We start from the raw sequence: 16,457 nt of genomic DNA, 5'->3' as shown, positions 1-16,457 counted from the left end.
ACGACGAAGCGAACAGCGCTGCTAAAACGAGACTGAAGCTCGTAGTGTGCATGCCTGGAACACGACCCTCCAAGCTCTTCAGCCCTGCGCATGTTCTTTGCTCCAATACGGAGGGAGGGGGAACGAGCGGAAGAGGCGCCCACCCTACAGCGGGGAAGCCCCGACACAGGGTTGGGGGGAATGATGCACCCTGACGCATCTTTCAAGGAGAATTTGCTCAAAATTTGTGTAGTAACAAGTGTAGCGAGGAGAAAAGAGTGCTAGACATTTCGAAGCAAGACAGACGTTTGGACCACCGACAGGGGCAACTGATTGTCCGTGCCGGGACGCCCTTGCACCGACGATTTGGATGAGATAAATCGCTGCAACCAACCGGGGACTGGCCTGAGCGCTTCTGCTGGAGTCTTTCGATGAACATACTCAGGAACCTTCCAGTCAAGCTCTGGCTTTCCTGAAGGATGCCGCCGGGCGCCGCCAAGTGTGATGGAGGCCATGAATTGGGCCAGGAGCGCGCGTATCTGGGCGCCACGAGCCAATCAGACGACGGCATAGACTCGGGCGCGTCGAGGACAAGGGTGGTCTCTCACTGCAGACCCGCAGCCCAATACTGGACGTCTGGCAGGAGCGAGATGGGCATAAGGACTACGTAAGTAAGCAAGCTTCGCCTCGGTGGAGGCCGAGATCTGGAGCAGAAGCCCTCGCGCAACCTCACTTCCAATTTCCTTAAGCTGCGGGCGAGTCTCCGCGAAGTACCCCCCCCAAGAGCCTGCATCAGCCTGTTCTTAAAAGCTGTCACCTACTCCTGCTGTCAGCCGCGTCATATCGACCTACCCCGCGAGCAGCCCACCATTTTACCGACGTCGCTCCCGCTGCTTGCACCTTCACCTGCACCCGTTTCCCAAAATAAGTCGACGCTTGTCATCGCGCGGAAGATCCAACATCTCACAACCACTGCCTACATAAGCGACTACGGCCATGGACGGTCGTCGTCAAGGACGGCCAGAGGAGGAGCTCTTCCTGCGGCCTTCCGAGACTGCACCAGACACTCCCACCGTCGGGCCTCTGCGGATCCAGAAGCATGAAGGCAAGAGCCCTCCACCGAGGACCGACTCTGCGGGTAGCTCTAAAGAGCCACCCGCAGCCTTCTCGCGCCCTCCACCTATGCCAACATTTCCTGCGCCGCCCACAGCACCCCCGACTGCCCCTTTACCCTACCCAGACGACCGACCATCGAAGCAGGCTCCGCCGGGCCAGGCGCGATATACCCCCCTGAGTGAGAGGGAACGGGCTGGGAAGAATGCGACCCCGCCAGAAGGAGAAGGAAGGAGGAGGAGGTCGAGCGCCGCGGCGCCTTCTCCAAGTTCCACCCGCGCCCACTTCGAGGCAAACGATCCGAACAGACCAACAGTTTCGGGCTATGGATACGGTCCTGGCAGAGCTGCAGACGGCTCAGTACAGCCATCCAAGCTAGCTGAGCGTCGAGGTACTGCGCCCAAGCCTCTCCCAGAATCCCCAGGACCAGAGACGCCAGATAAGGAGGGACTATTTCAGAGGGCCCCGAAACGAGAGGGCAGCACCGACGGAAACCCGTTTCCCGAGTACCACCAGCAGTACTGGCCTCCTCCCACGCCAAAAGCCACCGATCCCGCACTGATGATCCCCAATCCTCGAGGCGTGAACCGACTGAGCTCGACAGCTTCGACGTCAACCACACGAGCCCAGAGAGGATCCCCCCCTCCCCCGGAGACACCAATCATCCCCCCTCCCAGTGGCGGCATTGAGGCTCGCTTTGCCGCGGCAGGAATCGCCGGCGCATCGACCCTCACGAATTTGCAGGCACAGACCGCTCAGAACGCAGCTGCCGCGCAGAGGAGCCAAGTGTATGCAAACAGCCAGCCTAAACCGAGTGTTTCCTCACCGCCACCTCAGCAGCAACCGCCGAGGAGGCCTTGGACTCCAACCGAGCAACCTGGAAGTCAGCCGCATGGTCCCCCCACAGTATATCAAGGCATGAATCAGGTTCAGAACAGTCCACCGCAAGCATCGGCATCCACTGCCGCACCTCCACCCGCTACCAACGCCAACGCGGCCCCAGAACACCCTCTTACCCAGGATATGAGCCGTATGAATGTAAATGAGGAACCACCACCAGCATACTCGAGCATCTCCCACCCGGCAGTTGGCGCAGGAGCAACAACTGCGCAAGGCTACCCGAACGAGAAGCGGAATCAGAGCATATCTTCACCAGCACCCCAGGCTAGCGTGATGAGCGATCCTAACATGCAGGCACATCCTGCATTCGCCAACGATCCGCGCCAGCATCAAACAGCCCCATCACCACAAGCAGGAGTTGTTGCACCAACTCCGCAGGCAAATCAAGTCCCACAAGCGCAACATGCAACCACGCCAAGCCCAGCACCGGGCCCTGGACCAGGGCCTGCATCTCCTCCACCGCTACCCGAGGGATGGATCGCGCATCTTGATCCAAATTCAGGTCAATACTACTATATCCACCTCCCAACACAATCTACGCAATGGGAATTTCCGAAGGGCCCCACTCCCTTGAATCTGAATGAGCCAATGTCCCCTACAAATTCATTTGCTAATCCACTGAGTTCTCCAGGTTTTGGGAAGACTCCTCTTGCTTCGCCAGGATTTCCAGCGCAAACTGCGGCATATCCGGGGGATATGATGGGCATGGCACCACTCGCGACGCCAACTGCAGCTGGCTTCACAGGACCACCTCCAGCAGCAGGGGTAGATATGTATAAAATTGCTCCGACAAACAGCGTATACTTCGGTCCGTATCTGAGGTACACAAACATGGACATCGAGCGAGGTTTGTGGCTTGGGTCTATTCTTCTCATTACGAACACTCCGCATCCTCCAACCATCCACATCCACCAGAGTGTTGACCTATCTCCAAACCCGAGGCAGCTCAAAGCAAATCCAATCTACAGCCACCAGACATGGATCTTCTACAGGTACGATGTTGAGCTAAAGATGGAGGAAGATCATGCTGCGAAATGGACCTATGCCATTACCTCGCATTTGGGATGTACACGTTTCGAATTCTTAGTCGCCGGACGCCATGAGCCAAGCTGGCGCTTTATTGCGCATTCAGGCAATGACTTCGCTCTAAACGTCAACGCCAACGAGAGGGCAAAGCTTGGCGGTATTGGTTTTATGTGGAAGGACATCCTTCAGAAGAATGCTGAGTGTGGCGGTTTCCACGTACAGCTCGGTTTGGGCGGACAAATCTATGCGGATCGATTGTGGAAAGAAATCCCTCTCCTCAAGCAGTGGACAGCGACTAGCGGCAAGGAGAATCGGAAAAATGCGCCTTGGACTGCTAAGCACGAAGAGGAAGTATGCCACGCATACTTCCATTATTACACGAGCCATTTTGATCAGCCTCATCTGAGGGAAGCCTTTGCGCAGATTCCACATATCTTGGCACTAGATGACCATGACATGTGTGTCCCTTTCATTACCCTCTTGTGTGCATTCCAGCTGATTTTGTGATAGTTTCGATGGCTTTGGCTCATATCCGGAGTACATGCAGTTCTCTAACATGTTTAAGAACATTGGGAGGATAGGAATCGAGATGTTCCTCTTGTTTCAGCACCACACGACATTGGAAATTCTTCGTAATGTCAGCAATGATGTCGATCTCTTCACCATCACAGGAACCGGCTGGCATTTTATCAAGTACCTTGGCCCTTGCGTCGTGGTAGTCGGGCCGGATTGCCGCTCCGAGCGGAATCCTCACCAAGTTATGGCAGGTCCAACATACCAAGGTATCTTCCCGAAGGTTGCTACGCTCCCTCCGAGCGTGCAACATTGCATCTGGATGGTTCCTGTGCCTGTCATTTATCCCCGGCTGGAGTCAATTGAGCACCTAGCTAATACAATGGCAACGAGCAAAAAGGCGCTCACAGGCACCTTTAACGTGGTTGGGAAGGTGACGAGTTCAGTTGCTGGTGTCGTCGGGGCCAAGAGTATGGTTGGCGACGGCTTCAACTCGGTTAAGAAAGCCATTGGCAAATCCGGACTCATGAGTAGTGTTCTGAGCCCGTTTGGAGAGATAGATATGCTCGACGAGCTCAGGGACCAGTGGACACACGATTCGAAGGTATGCTACAATGTACAACCCCTGACTCATTTACTTGCTCATATAGCGATAGGACCTCGAGCGCACATATCTTATCCGCACTCTTCAAGGTATTGCACACAACAAGTCATTGCGCATGACTTTCTTCTCCGGTGGTGTCGACTGCTGTGGTGCTGGCCTTGTCCATGATCCGTCGAAACCACAAGATCATAAGACGATGTACCAAATCATCTCTTCGTCTGTGGTCAACGCACCCCCGAGCAACTACGTGCTCCGTCTGCTACACAACAATCGCGCACTCTACGTGCCTGCTAACGGCCACCGCAGCACGCACACCCCGTCCGACACCAAGGAAGACATGATGGAGATTTTCACGCAAGACGTCAATGGCACAGCTCGCGAGTATAAGCGGCTCATGGGGCGGCGCAACTACGTTGCATGCGTCATCTACGACCCCGAGATTGTCAATGGCACGTTCGGACAAGCAGTGCCAGGCCACGGTAGCGGTAAACTGAGTCTTGCGATGGATTTCATGGTGCAGAATGAAGGACCGTACAGCGCGCCAATGAAGTACGGACCCGTCATAGTGCCGAGCTTGGAGTACGGCCGGTAAACATGCCATGTGCTCTACTTATTCTTGTCATATTCCCTCTTGCCCCTTCTGATGTGATTTTTTGAGGCGAGCATGCATAGCAAGCAGAGACAATGGTTTGGTTTGGCAATTGTGTGACCTCTTTTGGTGGCTTGGCGCGTTTCCTGCAGTTTTGCGGCTTCTTGGAGCAAGATGATAGATATGATGAGTAGCCAACTATGAAACTATCCATGAATTCTTCGATCTTTAGCTTGCGGGCATTTGCGCATGTTTAGATGCGCCTGTTTGATGTTGAAGTAAAGGTTTGCCGCCTTCGAAGCCCCGCATCAGGCACCGCCTGGCAGCATTTCAATTCTGCTTTTCCAAGCTGAAAGATTAGATAGAAGCTCCACTAAGTTCGAGAAGACTTCCTGTTTTAATTCCACCACTATCTGACCTTGTGGTAGCGGTACAGCCACGTGGCACCGCCACACTTATGTAACACTGGTCCGAGCTCAATGCGAGGCTGCTGTAGTCTTGGCAATTTCCAGAAAATCCTCGCTAAATCTCTGTGCCTCCAAGCTACGCAATCAGATATAACAATAGAACGAGCTCTAGTTTTAGGCCATCTGTATTCTGAGAATGGGTATATATAGCTTGGGATATCAGCTTCTTCTGGATCGATCCGACTTGGAGCCACGAAGTCGCGTTGGGTGCCTTTTCCAACCTGGGTCAAGCTTACATAACAAGGATATCTTTATTCCGTCCCGCGCTCAACGAGCGAACTCGGCCTCTACCACGGCACAATGGCGACTCCTGCAATGCAGACTCCTGCGATTCCACGATTCCTTCTTCCAAGACTCACCTGGAGTCGGCGGGTCCTCCACCCAACCGGTGTTAGAAGCCTCTTGGAGGCTAATCGGCGTCGAGCCCCGCCTCCGGCAACTCAACAATTCACGCGCGCGCAATCTACCTTTACCACGAAAACCGTTCCGTTTATTATATTGCATAGGTGTCCACGATTGCAAATTCTATCTTCGCTAGGCCTGCCGGTTTTCGAATTTCGACGGAGCTTCACTGCTACCGCTGCTCCGGCGCGAGACCACCATTTCGATACGCTCAAGTGTGTGCAGCGATTGAAAGATGAGGGATTTACAGAAGAACAAGGGGAGGCTGTGATGAGAGTTCTCAGCGACGTAATTGAGGAGAGGTTTGTTGCTTGTCCCTCGGATCCACCGTCCTTCCCGCCTGACCAGCATCCAGCATACAGAACCTTACCCGAACCATGGTTCTCCGTGAAGACCAGGAAAAGGCGGCATACACCCAGAAAGTCGACTTTGCGAAGTTGCGCTCCGAACTCATGACTGCGGACTCGACGGAGTCCTCCCTTACCCGTGCATCCCATGAGCGATTGACAAACGAGCTGGCCAAGTTGAACTCGCGGCTACGGGACGAGATACAGCGGACACAGGCGTCGGTTCGATTGGACCTCAATCTTGAGAAGGGTCGCATACGAGAGGAGGCCAATGTGCAGGAGCTGAAGATCAAGGAGACAGAGACACGCATCGAGCAGGAGACGGCGCAACTGCGGGAGAGGCTTGAGGCAGTCAAGTTCTCAACACTCCAGTGGCTGATGTACGCCCCCACCTCCGACGGCTTGTGTTGCTGCAAACAGGCGTTGCTAAATTCTTTCCAGGGGCGTTTGCACGGGAACTGCGGCTCTTATGTTGGGTGTTTGGCGTTTGCTGATGTGAAGCATATCGCGCTACCAATCTTTTCTAGAACACATGGTATAGACTTTGATGGACATACATCTGGGCCACGTAGACGGGCAAAACTGGATCGCTCCAAATGTAGGATACCACCGATGGAGAGACCTATGACTGCATCCCTGCTCCATCCGCGCCGCGCATAATGTGCCGGTGCCACAGCATCCGCACAGCCATGAAGTGGAAGCTCAACAGCCGTCTAACGCAGAAGTCTATCATGCAGTGCGTCGCGTGCACGATAAGCCAGATTTGACAGCATGCACATTGCGCCCGTGGTTAAGTATCGAAGAATAGTGGGCTACTAGCCGATACGTCAGCAGCCTTAACACTTAGGCAAATAGCACAGGCACTTTGATATTGAGGGATACGGCGCTCCAATGATGCAATCGCCGTCAGCATTGCTTAGCGGACTGCAGCTGGCAGCATGAGAACAGAGTTCTGCAGCAGGATGGTCTGAGACAATGGCTCGTGATGTTTGGGGCTTGCTACCGGCCTGAAACACGATTAAACAAAGGACTTGTTCTTGCGGAAGTGGCACGAATCAAGAGCATGAAGAGGGCGAAATCTGGTGGACATGTTCCAGGTTTTCTAGCTCTTTCCAGCGTGTCCTGATTGGCCATCATGGCCCCATTGTCGACATGGTTCAGCAGCCATCTTTTGCTGGCGGCCTCGCTCTGGGGGGGCGTGACTGGTGTGACAGACTGCTATGGAAGGTGACGGAGCAGGAAAAGAAGACAGCGAATGAAGCAAAGAACTGAGCGAGCTGCACGAGAGACGAACCTGTTGCGAAAGAGAGGACCTCTGCTCACGTGCAGGGCTTTATTCAGCCAGTGGTCCCCTCTATTGCCAAGCCCAGCCTCGCAGGGCGCTGCTGTGCGTGAAAGTGAATGAAAATTGGCTGCCCTGCCTGGTGTAGCGGCTGCGAAGACAGCTGCAGCGGCGTAGGAGAGTCACAGTGAAGCTGTGGTGTGGTGTGCTGGCGTCGGGGCGGATCAATCGCGGGTCCCTCTGCGCAGGTGAAAGGCTCGCTCGTCAAAAAGCGCAGGCACCCAAAACACTGCATCTTCCACCGCCGACTCTCCCACCTCAACACCACAACACCCACAATCCACCAGCCTCTCTTCCCCACGCACTCCACTACAGACTCCAAACAATCACAATCACCCACCCACTCAGTCAGCATGGCGAACGAGGTACGTCTCTCTTTATCCGCGCCGCATCCCCGCCCTCTGCTGGCCGGCGGAATGCCCCTCTGGCGCTGCACTGTGGCCCGATAAACGTTAACAGATGGCTAACTACACTGCGACTTCTAGCGCGAGAGGTACGGCTTCCCCGGGCTGCTCTGCAAGACGGTAGCTCCATTGACACTCTCACAGCAAGACTTTCCTGGCCCGGCTTTGCGAACAGGCTGAGCGTTACGATGGTGAGTGCCCGCGGTCCGTCCCACCTGCCTGCCGCGCGCATGCTAACTGAGTGTCCTCGCAGAGATGGTTACGTACATGAAGGTTAGTCTAACCCCCGCCGTGCGCAGTAATTTCCGGCTTATGAGCTCACAATCGTCCAGGAAGTTGCCAAGGTTCGTCATACCCCAATCCGTCTGGTCACGCCAACCGGCGGCGGTGCGGACTAGGCCCTGGTGGGGCATCCCAGAATAACAAGTGCACAGATTGGTGGTGAATTGACTGTCGACGAGCGCAATCTTCTGTCGGTCGCCTACAAGAACGTCGTAGGCACGCGACGCGCTTCATGGCGTATCATCTCGTCGATCGAGCAGAAGGAGGAGTCCAAGGGCTCTGAGAAGCACGTGGGCACCATCCGCGAATACCGCCAGAAGATCGAGACAGAACTCGAGAAGGTCTGCCAGGACGTGCTCAACGTCCTCGATGAGTCGCTCATCCCTAAGGCCGAATCGGGCGAGTCCAAGGTCTTCTACCACAAGATGTATGTGTGCCCCGGCGTCTCAGCCTTGCGCGGTCGGCCCAGCGAGGAGCTAACCTGAGTGCGCACCACAGGAAGGGCGACTACCACCGCTATCTCGCCGAGTTCGCGTCTGGCGAGAAGCGCAAGATTGCTGCGACTGCCGCACATGAGGCGTACAAGGTATGACGCAATCGCTTACAGCGTCCTCCCTCCACAAGCAATATCAACTAACTCGCCTGCCAGACTGCCACCGATGTCGCTCAGACCGAGCTCACTCCCACCCACCCGATCCGCCTTGGTCTTGCGCTGAACTTCTCCGTCTTCTACTACGAGATCCTCAACTCGCCCGATCGTGCGTGCCACCTCGCCAAGCAGGCGTTTGACGACGCCATCGCCGAGCTTGACTCTCTGTCCGAGGAGTCGTACCGGGACAGCACCCTCATCATGCAGTTGCTCCGCGACAACCTGACCCTCTGGACGTCATCGGATGGTGCTGAGGCCGAGCCTGCGCCCGAGGCCGCTGCCCCCAAGGAGGAACAGAAGCCGGTAGAAGAGAAGCCCGCCGAGCCAACCGAGGAGCAACCGCCGGCTCCCGCTGCTGCCTAGACATATCTCTCGTCTCTCGACCATGTGTTTCGGTCACAGCCATCGACATCTATTCACGAATAGAAGCCGGGAGGCTGTCCTGGCAGTAAACGTCCCATGGAGTTGTGTGTCTCTTTCGAAAATTGGTAGTTTGCAGCGAGCGGTTCGGTCTATTCCCACGACTGATGTTTGATTTTCCAATTCCCCTCATCACCTCCACATCTCCCCCCAGCACCTACCCCGTTGTAGACGTGTGTTCCGCTCGATATCACTGGCACGTCCGCCATCTCTCTCTCAGGACCGAGTACGGGCTGTCTTGTGTAAGAGTGTTGGGCGTTTATGTGGCTGTTTCCTCCTCTATCCCAATGCGATCCCCCCATCCCGATTTTCCAAATGTTTTCCTTTTCTTACCATATCAACGAATCACAACAACCCCCCTTTTCTGGCGGACATGGAATGATGGATGTGTGGGTTTTTCTTCATGGCTATATTCTTTGTTTTGGAGCAAGCAGGGCATTGGTTGCGGGCTATCTTTGCCATATGGAGCGGCCGGTTATTGATGCTCCAGGCTAGGAGATGCCTGCAGTGCGAGAAAAGGGATGTGTCTCTGCAACGAATACTTAGAATAGGCTTGAGAAACCTTTTTCCATTTCAGGGATTTGTGTGAGAAGTGTGCGTGATATTTAATGTGTGAGGTGCTTGGTTTGATAAACTAACATTACCTATACTGCTGTAGTCTCTTTTAGGGTGAGACAATTTCACATGTCGTGGTCATGGCCGGGTCTTCCACGAGTGGAAATGCCCCGCCTGCCACAGAAGCGAAATCTGACCAACCAGCCGACCCCACGCTTTGACCACACACATTCAGGTTCGAGCTGTGTGAGGTAGCATTTTTTGCATTTGGTGAGCCGTTGATAGCTTGTTCAGTATGATGCATTCCGTTATTCTACCTTTCAGACACATGCATTGACGTGAAAGACGAGCTTGGGAGCTTGAGTGAGCGTGGAGAACAGCGGCCCTCTGCAATATCGGAGTACACCGAGGTGAATTCTTGGGGTTAGGAGTGAGGGAGAAGGAGTTGATATTGAAGACGGCTAAGCCTGCATTATTCTTCAAAGCCCGAGATCGATATAATCTGGAGCTTCGCTTCCACACAGTCCACCTCTCATGCACCCCTCCCCACAAATACGCCTCTACAATCTATCCCGCTTAGCTTGGCATCAACATGTCGGCCTCCACCGCCATCACCTACACAAAAAACTACTATCATGTCCTCTCCCTCCCGTCGCCAACGTGGCGCTCCTCTACCACCACCCCGTCATCCGTCCAAATCCGCGTCGCGTATAAACGCGCGCTTTTCCTCGCACATCCAGACAATAGTCGCTTGAAGAAACAACAGCGGCAGCGCCAGAATGGAGACAGGGGAGGTAGAGAAGTAGATATATGCACGGTCGATGATGTGAAAGAAGCGTATGCTGTTCTAGGAGATGGGCGAGAGAAAGAGAGGTATGATAAGTGGTTAGCGGAGAGGTATGAAGATGGTGTGAGGAGGTATGGGGATGGGGAGAAGGGGTTGGAGGAGGTGTTTGGGCGAACGAGTGTGGGCGTGATTGCGGGAATGGCAGGTGGGTGTGAGACGAGGGAGGATTTTGTGTTGGGATTGGAGGTTTTAGATTTGGCGGATTTTGAGGCTGGGGAGGGGGATGCTGTGGCTTCAACATCAACGTCTACGCAGACCTCCACTCCATCTACATCCGAATCTGGAATCTCAGCCCTAAACCCGTCGAATACTTCTGAAACCGAAACCCTTGCAACTACACAGTATACGCGCTCTTGCCGCTGTGGTGCAGAGCCCGGATTTCGCTTTTCAGAGATCGAGCTCGAAGATGCACTATCGCAAGGCGAGAAGGAGATCCTCGTCGGTTGTGAGGGATGTAGTCTTTGGGTGCGGGTGGGGTTTGATGTTGTGGAAGAGGCGGAGGAGGAGCGGGGTTGAGATAGTGCCTTCGGATATAGGTTCAAATACTTGAAATTAGATCGGATTGGGGGGAATGGGATGGGCAAGGATATACGCACTAGGTCGAGGCACGATGGGTCTTCTAGTATAGAGCCATGGAGAGGAAGTCGGGTCTGAGCGGTCTATAATAGCAACCATGCAGATGGACGCGAATATACCCACAGGTGCTTCAGACGACACCCCAGGCCAAGTCAGCATCGCCACGTGTAATACCTCTCACTTCTCTCATCCGTGACAAGGCCAAAGAGATCGGGTGCTTTGGGATACGACCCAATACGATGCAACAAGCATCCTCGGCTCGTCGCATGTGGGAAAAGTCATATCTGATAGGTATATAGACTCTGAAAATCTAAAGAGGAAGTGTTTTGAAGAATGGAGTGTAGTAGTACTATAGACACAAAATAGGTCTGTTTGCCGACGTGGCTGATGTAGCAACATGTCTGTCATGCATTTCTTGACTTGGAGTTAAAGACAGGGGCACTTTGGACAAATACCTAGGTATTCGCTCTCACATCCTATTTCAGGTGCATTCTGCAAATTATTCTATACTACCATCTGTAAATCTGTCCATTTCCCTTGGCCGAATATGTACACTCCATAAAACTCGCCGGGTTCCGCTCCGTCCCCTCCCTCCCATACTAAGAGTCGTGTATCTTCGCCTCAAATTCCGCCCGCCTCCCCCACAACCCAACGAAAGTCAAGCACGTTCATCACTAACTCAGACTAGATGAGAATTCTTTGGGATTTAAGAATGACGAATAACGCGAATTCGATAGGAAGTAACTCAGTGATCGGTTGGTTTATAATGGTAATGGTGTGAGGCTTGCATCGAAATCGGGATTTTTATTATAGTATGCTATCTAGCCAGCTCTAGAAAGAAGATAAAGAAGATATGATAGTATCTTTTTACCATTAACTCAACGCAATCGTGGAGAAGGCTAGAGGAAAAGAGGGAGTGTATAAGGATGCTCATTGTGCGAAGTATAGCGTTGATTAAAGGGAAGAGGAAAGCGGAAAGGGAATATAGCTATATTCAAGAAACCGCCTAACATGCTGCCTGCATACTTGCATTCTTTTGAGGACCCAAGGGAAAGGGAGTGCCATCTTGATTCATAAGCTCATGTCGTGTCGTGTCGACGTGAGATTTTACTTCCAACGTACGCGCGATCCAACTTGTGAATCCAATACATGCCTAGAGATATCAACCTTCAACAATTACCCAACGCCTATATTTCCTCCTCTTGTTCTGTCCTGTCCATACATGTATCGTACGTATAACTGCACCATCGTAGGTCGAGAGTATATATAAATAGATATATATCTCTGAAGTAGGAGAGGGCAAACAAATAGGAAAGGAAAGTGAAGGAAACCAAGTGTGCGTAGTCCGAGCCCACCTATTTGCGTAAGGGATGGCCTCAAGGATAGCATTATAATGAAACGAAATAATAGCGATGTGAGCGAGGTCGGGCGGAGCGGGGCTAATGGGAAGGTCCATGTCATGAAGGAAGCCAGAAAGAAAGCAAGAACTGCGCTACCAACCGCGACGTGTACTTTGTCTGGTTGGAATGCGATATACTGACAGCCTGGCGCATCTGCAGAAAATCAACTAGTTCAAATACTTAGCAGTACATTCTCGAATAGTCAATCAAAGGTGAAGGAGGGTTTCGAGAACGGAAATGGAGACGTACTGTTTTCTTTTACCAATTGCGCAACGCCCCTTACAAACTCAACTGAATTAGCATCTCCAAATCCCACCTCACGATCCCAATCATGCTCAGCATTGCGGAGCGGATTGCACTTTCGGTTAAACTTCCACCGGAATATCTGCGCGATGAAACCCATCCTGGCATCAATCTCCCGACATGCAAAATCCGCCCTCGCTTGAGAATCCATCCAATTAGCGCCCTCGCTTGCGCTCTTAGTCTCCATGACCAAGTGAAGCGTTTTCTGTTGGTCCTCGTGCGCCATGCACATCCCGATCACGGCGATGAACGCGGCCATCCATTTATCACAACCTCGTGAGGATTTGAACATTTGTTGGAGTTTGTTGAGGACGGTTGTTAGGATGTGTTTTTGGAGACGTGCGAAGAAGTACTTGAGTTGGCGGTTGGTCATGCGTGGGGAAGTGAAGTTTTCGACGTAGGCAGAGGGGCCAGGGTAGGAATGCAGTTTGGAGAGGGATGCGTGTTTGGTTTCTTCGGCGATAGAGAGAGTGTGCGACATTATGAAAGTTGCAATTATAAGGCGGAAGACTTCGCGGAGGAGCTTAACCTAGGGAATTATGTGAGAGGTGTTCAAGAAGAAAGAGGAAGGGAATAGGAGCATCTTGATGACTTACTTCTTCGTCACTCCTCGGCTTGACTTTCATCATGAGCATGAAAAGTTTATGCTGGAAGTCGTTGTCGTCTTCCATCCAGCACAGCTCACCGAAAGCACCGAGATGGTGGTCAATAATGTCGTTAATATACTTGTCATATTTCTTCTCCTCGTTGTGATTGATGTGAACCATACCAACAGCGGGGCTGGATTTCTCCACCCTAACCATCTTATGCGTGACCGGGTCAGTAAAGTACTGGAACTGGCGAAGTAACTCTTGTGTCTTGGGTAAAAACTCATACACCTTCACTGGTATTCTTGGCATTGCGTTTTGGCCACACGTCATGTAAATCGTGATCTCCGCATTTCCCCACTGGCGAATATGCTGGGAGACGAAGTGCGTGAGTTGGGCGTCTTCATGCATCTGTGTGTAAAGAGAGGGGAGGAAACATTGCACCAACTCCACGAGTTTGACTCGAGAACAGCCTAGCCCGCAATCGGAATTAGGTCGCTGAGAGCGCTTGAGGCATCGTTCACAAGTGTCACCGGGGCCGCACTGGCAATTGTTAATCCAAATATTCAAAGGTAGAGTATTATCCAGAATCTTACTTTATCTCGTTGTAATACGCAGTGCCAGCAGGCAACGATTTTTCGCATGTCATGGGCTGCTTTCGCAACCTTTGGCTCCAAGTGCGTTCCGAGCGCTCTTCCACCTGGCCGACCTGCCTGACCCTTGCCCGCTGGTTGCGGCAGAGGAGTCTCTGTGTCAGGGGAGTCATAGGTTATCTCTGGAATTGTCCTTATGGGAGAGGGATCTGTTTGGACAGGTGATGGAGGAGGTGCTGGTTTAGCATCGAACTGCTCAACGGGGTAGGGGTCGAGCATTATTCTAGGATCTGAATATTGTGAAGAAAACATGCCTTCTGAACCACCGGGACTTGGCATAGAGAGGAATGGGCTGACGGGTGCTTGACATGGAGAGCGTGGAGGTTGTGTAATTGTGGAATTTCCTGGGGATAGAGGGAAATGAGGCGGCTCTGTGATGTAACTCTCGGTGAAGAGAGGAGAAGACGAATTGTAATTGATAAAACTTTGAGAATCTGCACCTGATGATGATGTCGAGACACTCATTTCCACTGGGCTTTGGATTTGGCTTTGACCTTGGAAGCGATTTGGGCCATCAAGAGGAGGCACCGCAGACTCCGTCGGCGAGATGAGATAGTCAGGAACATTCATGGTCCATTGGCCGACATCTGGGTTAATAAAGGCACCATAGTCGACCGGATCTGTCTCAAGGTCGAAGACGACAGCATCAGATTGAGGAACATTCGAATTCTGAGATGGCCTTTGACTGGTCCATGGATCCTGTCGTGGTGGTTGATTCGTATATCCTTGACTGTAGAGATGGTTGAATGGGGATGGAGGCGCTAATGGAACCTCTTGTGAAGGTCGGTTTTGTGTATTAAATTGCAGAGTGAACTGCTGCTGCTGCTGCTGCTGTATTGCCACAATTGTGGCATTGTAAGCGTCTTGCAATGCTGGGACATGTTAGCAATTAACGGAGGGACGCTGGATAGATCTAACCTTGATCACTTAAGAACATCATATCCGGAGCCTCCACTCCAACTGGTGACACCTGAGTCGTCCCCATCTCGTTTGAGGCATGACAGAGATTGCGCATCGAATCCGTGGCATCCAGCATTTCGACTTCAAAAGAGTCGAGGTCAGGAGTGTTAACAGACGTCGGAGAGTTCGAGGGGCTGCCGCTGGCATCATCCCAAATCATCTGATCCGGTGCTTGTTCTGGAGGTTGTGAGGGGTTGCGACTCTGAGGCGGCGTGCTGAGGGGGCCTGGCGAAAGGCCAGTATGGTTGATCAAGGATGTAGGCGTTTTCGACCGTTGGCGGTCATAATGAAGATACCCAAACGTATTCGGTTGCCATACTACCTGAGGCTGCTCCTGGTACGGGTAGTAGCAGTAGGTGGTCATGATGTGGGAGATCGGGGTGAAAGGGCGGCCTGTGAGATCAAAAGAATCTCAAAGGCTGCGCATCAATTGCGTTGCGAGATGCCTTACGATAGGGAAACGCCAGCGCTCGGTCTAGGATTTGGTGGCCTGAGGACAAGGGCAAAGGAGAGACCGTGTTAGTCCAGGAAGAGCCACAAAGGAGCGCGCGATAGCTGGGCAACAACTGCGACAGCTGGTCCGGCCAGAGAGTTGAAGGACGAACAACTCAAGTTGAGGGAGGGCGAGAAGAAGAACACGACACAGCAAAGCGGCTGAGAGTGTGGGCTCAAGCCGGCGCAGATACTGCTCGTTCCACAGCTGTTGCGCGCGCAATTCACTGTCCGACCCCGCGAGAACCGGTGAAGGACGACCCCAGAAATGCAACTATTGGGCAGCTTGCAGCAGACCTCAGCACAGCATTGGGGTTGCAGCAAACACAGCGCGCTTGTTCGCCGCAGTCGCCAGACTTTTAAGAGCGGGAGCCCCGTCGCAGAGTGAGAAGAGCAGCTTGCCGTGATATCCTTTTCGTCTCGTGTCTTTCCTCGCGAAGTGAGGTCTTCCGATTAATGTTCAGAAGATACTTGATGCCTCAGGCGCGATGTTGAGGAATGCACTCCGCCACACTCGCTAATCCCAAAAACGAATCACACGACGCACGACTGCAGAAGAGATGATGGACTTGCGGGAATTGTCATCTGCTGCGGCTCTGCTGCATTGACCGGTTTAGAAAGGCATGTACAACGCATTGCTGCGACCCTTAAGAGATGTCATACATCAAGGGCGCTCAAGCCAATCGTTTGATCGGAAGGCGCCGATGAAAAAGGTTTCTCCTCCAAGATGAGAAGCACCCGGCAGCGCGCATACAGAGGGACGCAGGACAGATAGGATACAGTAGATCGGTGAGATGCCAGCACACACCTCGAAAGCAAGAGCTGGGCTCGATTTGGGCCTCGTGGGAGCCGGGCGAGCGTCGAAATACCGGTTTCAGCCATAATTCGTGGCGGTGACGCTGAGTATCAGATTGTTTCCGAAGCTGCTTGTTTGGTGTGCTGGGGTTGTAAGGAATACGGCGTTGCTGAGGATGGCTGTTGCAAGCTTCCAGGAAGCTGTGTTTTCTGACCGCAACTGCAGATTCTGCCTCGCTGGGCGCCATGCCT

General features: G+C 52.9%; 5 protein-coding genes across 5 annotated transcripts; 4 read left to right on the top strand and 1 right to left on the bottom strand.

Moving 5' to 3' along the window:
• Window positions 1-696: 696 nt before the first annotated feature.
• BDR25DRAFT_254766 (Aso-1) lies at window positions 697-4,932 on the top strand. Its single transcript, XM_033686316.1, has 3 exons — window positions 697-3,476; window positions 3,529-4,135; window positions 4,188-4,932. The coding sequence occupies exons 1-3, from the start codon at window positions 976-978 to the stop codon at window positions 4,725-4,727; spliced, it is 3,648 nt and encodes a 1,215-aa protein (XP_033551386.1). The 5' UTR covers window positions 697-975; the 3' UTR covers window positions 4,728-4,932.
• A 566-nt stretch (window positions 4,933-5,498) lies between these two features.
• BDR25DRAFT_279875 (DUF1640-domain-containing protein) lies at window positions 5,499-6,441 on the top strand (the record flags this gene model as incomplete). Its single annotated transcript, XM_033687781.1, has 3 exons — window positions 5,499-5,895; window positions 5,949-6,320; window positions 6,382-6,441. The coding sequence occupies exons 1-3, from the start codon at window positions 5,507-5,509 to the stop codon at window positions 6,437-6,439; spliced, it is 819 nt and encodes a 272-aa protein (XP_033551385.1). The 5' UTR covers window positions 5,499-5,506.
• Window positions 6,442-7,635: 1,194 nt separating this feature from the next.
• BDR25DRAFT_322773 (14-3-3 protein) lies at window positions 7,636-8,980 on the top strand (the record flags this gene model as incomplete). Its single annotated transcript, XM_033692058.1, has 6 exons — window positions 7,636-7,647; window positions 7,835-7,877; window positions 7,940-7,959; window positions 8,121-8,395; window positions 8,467-8,554; window positions 8,618-8,980. 6 exons carry the CDS (start codon window positions 7,636-7,638, stop codon window positions 8,978-8,980), a joined length of 801 nt encoding a protein of 266 aa, XP_033551384.1.
• An 842-nt stretch (window positions 8,981-9,822) lies between these two features.
• BDR25DRAFT_301249 (uncharacterized protein) lies at window positions 9,823-11,049 on the top strand. Its single transcript, XM_033689535.1, has one exon. It carries the CDS (start codon window positions 10,185-10,187, stop codon window positions 10,953-10,955), a length of 771 nt encoding a protein of 256 aa, XP_033551383.1. The 5' UTR covers window positions 9,823-10,184; the 3' UTR covers window positions 10,956-11,049.
• A 1,329-nt stretch (window positions 11,050-12,378) lies between these two features.
• BDR25DRAFT_109641 (uncharacterized protein) lies at window positions 12,379-15,683 on the bottom strand. The gene is made up of 5 exons (XM_033683552.1): window positions 14,877-15,683; window positions 13,902-14,830; window positions 13,315-13,848; window positions 12,665-13,247; window positions 12,379-12,582 (listed from the first exon to the last, which is right to left on the bottom strand). Exons 1-5 carry the CDS (start codon window positions 15,280-15,282, stop codon window positions 12,473-12,475), a joined length of 2,562 nt encoding a protein of 853 aa, XP_033551382.1. The 5' UTR covers window positions 15,283-15,683; the 3' UTR covers window positions 12,379-12,472.
• Window positions 15,684-16,457: the final 774 nt, after the last annotated feature.

This window comes from Lindgomyces ingoldianus, assembly GCF_010093535.1.
Source record: "Lindgomyces ingoldianus strain ATCC 200398 unplaced genomic scaffold BDR25scaffold_6, whole genome shotgun sequence".
Taxonomy (NCBI): domain Eukaryota; kingdom Fungi; phylum Ascomycota; class Dothideomycetes; order Pleosporales; family Lindgomycetaceae; genus Lindgomyces; species Lindgomyces ingoldianus.
This window is presented reverse-complemented; position numbering and strand designations above follow the sequence as displayed.

Bases quoted from the DNA above. Each gene is read 5' to 3' on its own strand.
- BDR25DRAFT_254766 (XM_033686316.1), top strand. From the start codon at position 976: ATGGACGGTCGTCGTCAAGGACGGCCAGAGGAGGAGCTCTTCCTGCGG. The intron at 3,477-3,528 runs GTGTGTCCCTTT...ATTTTGTGATAG, and splicing joins GCACTAGATGACCATGACAT to TTTCGATGGCTTTGGCTCAT. The intron at 4,136-4,187 runs GTATGCTACAAT...ATATAGCGATAG, and splicing joins AGTGGACACACGATTCGAAG to GACCTCGAGCGCACATATCT.
- BDR25DRAFT_301249 (XM_033689535.1), top strand. From the start codon at position 10,185: ATGTCGGCCTCCACCGCCATCACCTACACAAAAAACTACTATCATGTC.
- BDR25DRAFT_109641 (XM_033683552.1), bottom strand. From the start codon at position 15,282: ATGACCACCTACTGCTACTACCCGTACCAGGAGCAGCCTCAGGTAGTA. The intron at 14,831-14,876 runs GTTAGATCTATC...AACATGTCCCAG, and splicing joins GATGTTCTTAAGTGATCAAG to CATTGCAAGACGCTTACAAT. The intron at 13,849-13,901 runs GTAAGATTCTGG...AACAATTGCCAG, and splicing joins GCGTATTACAACGAGATAAA to TGCGGCCCCGGTGACACTTG.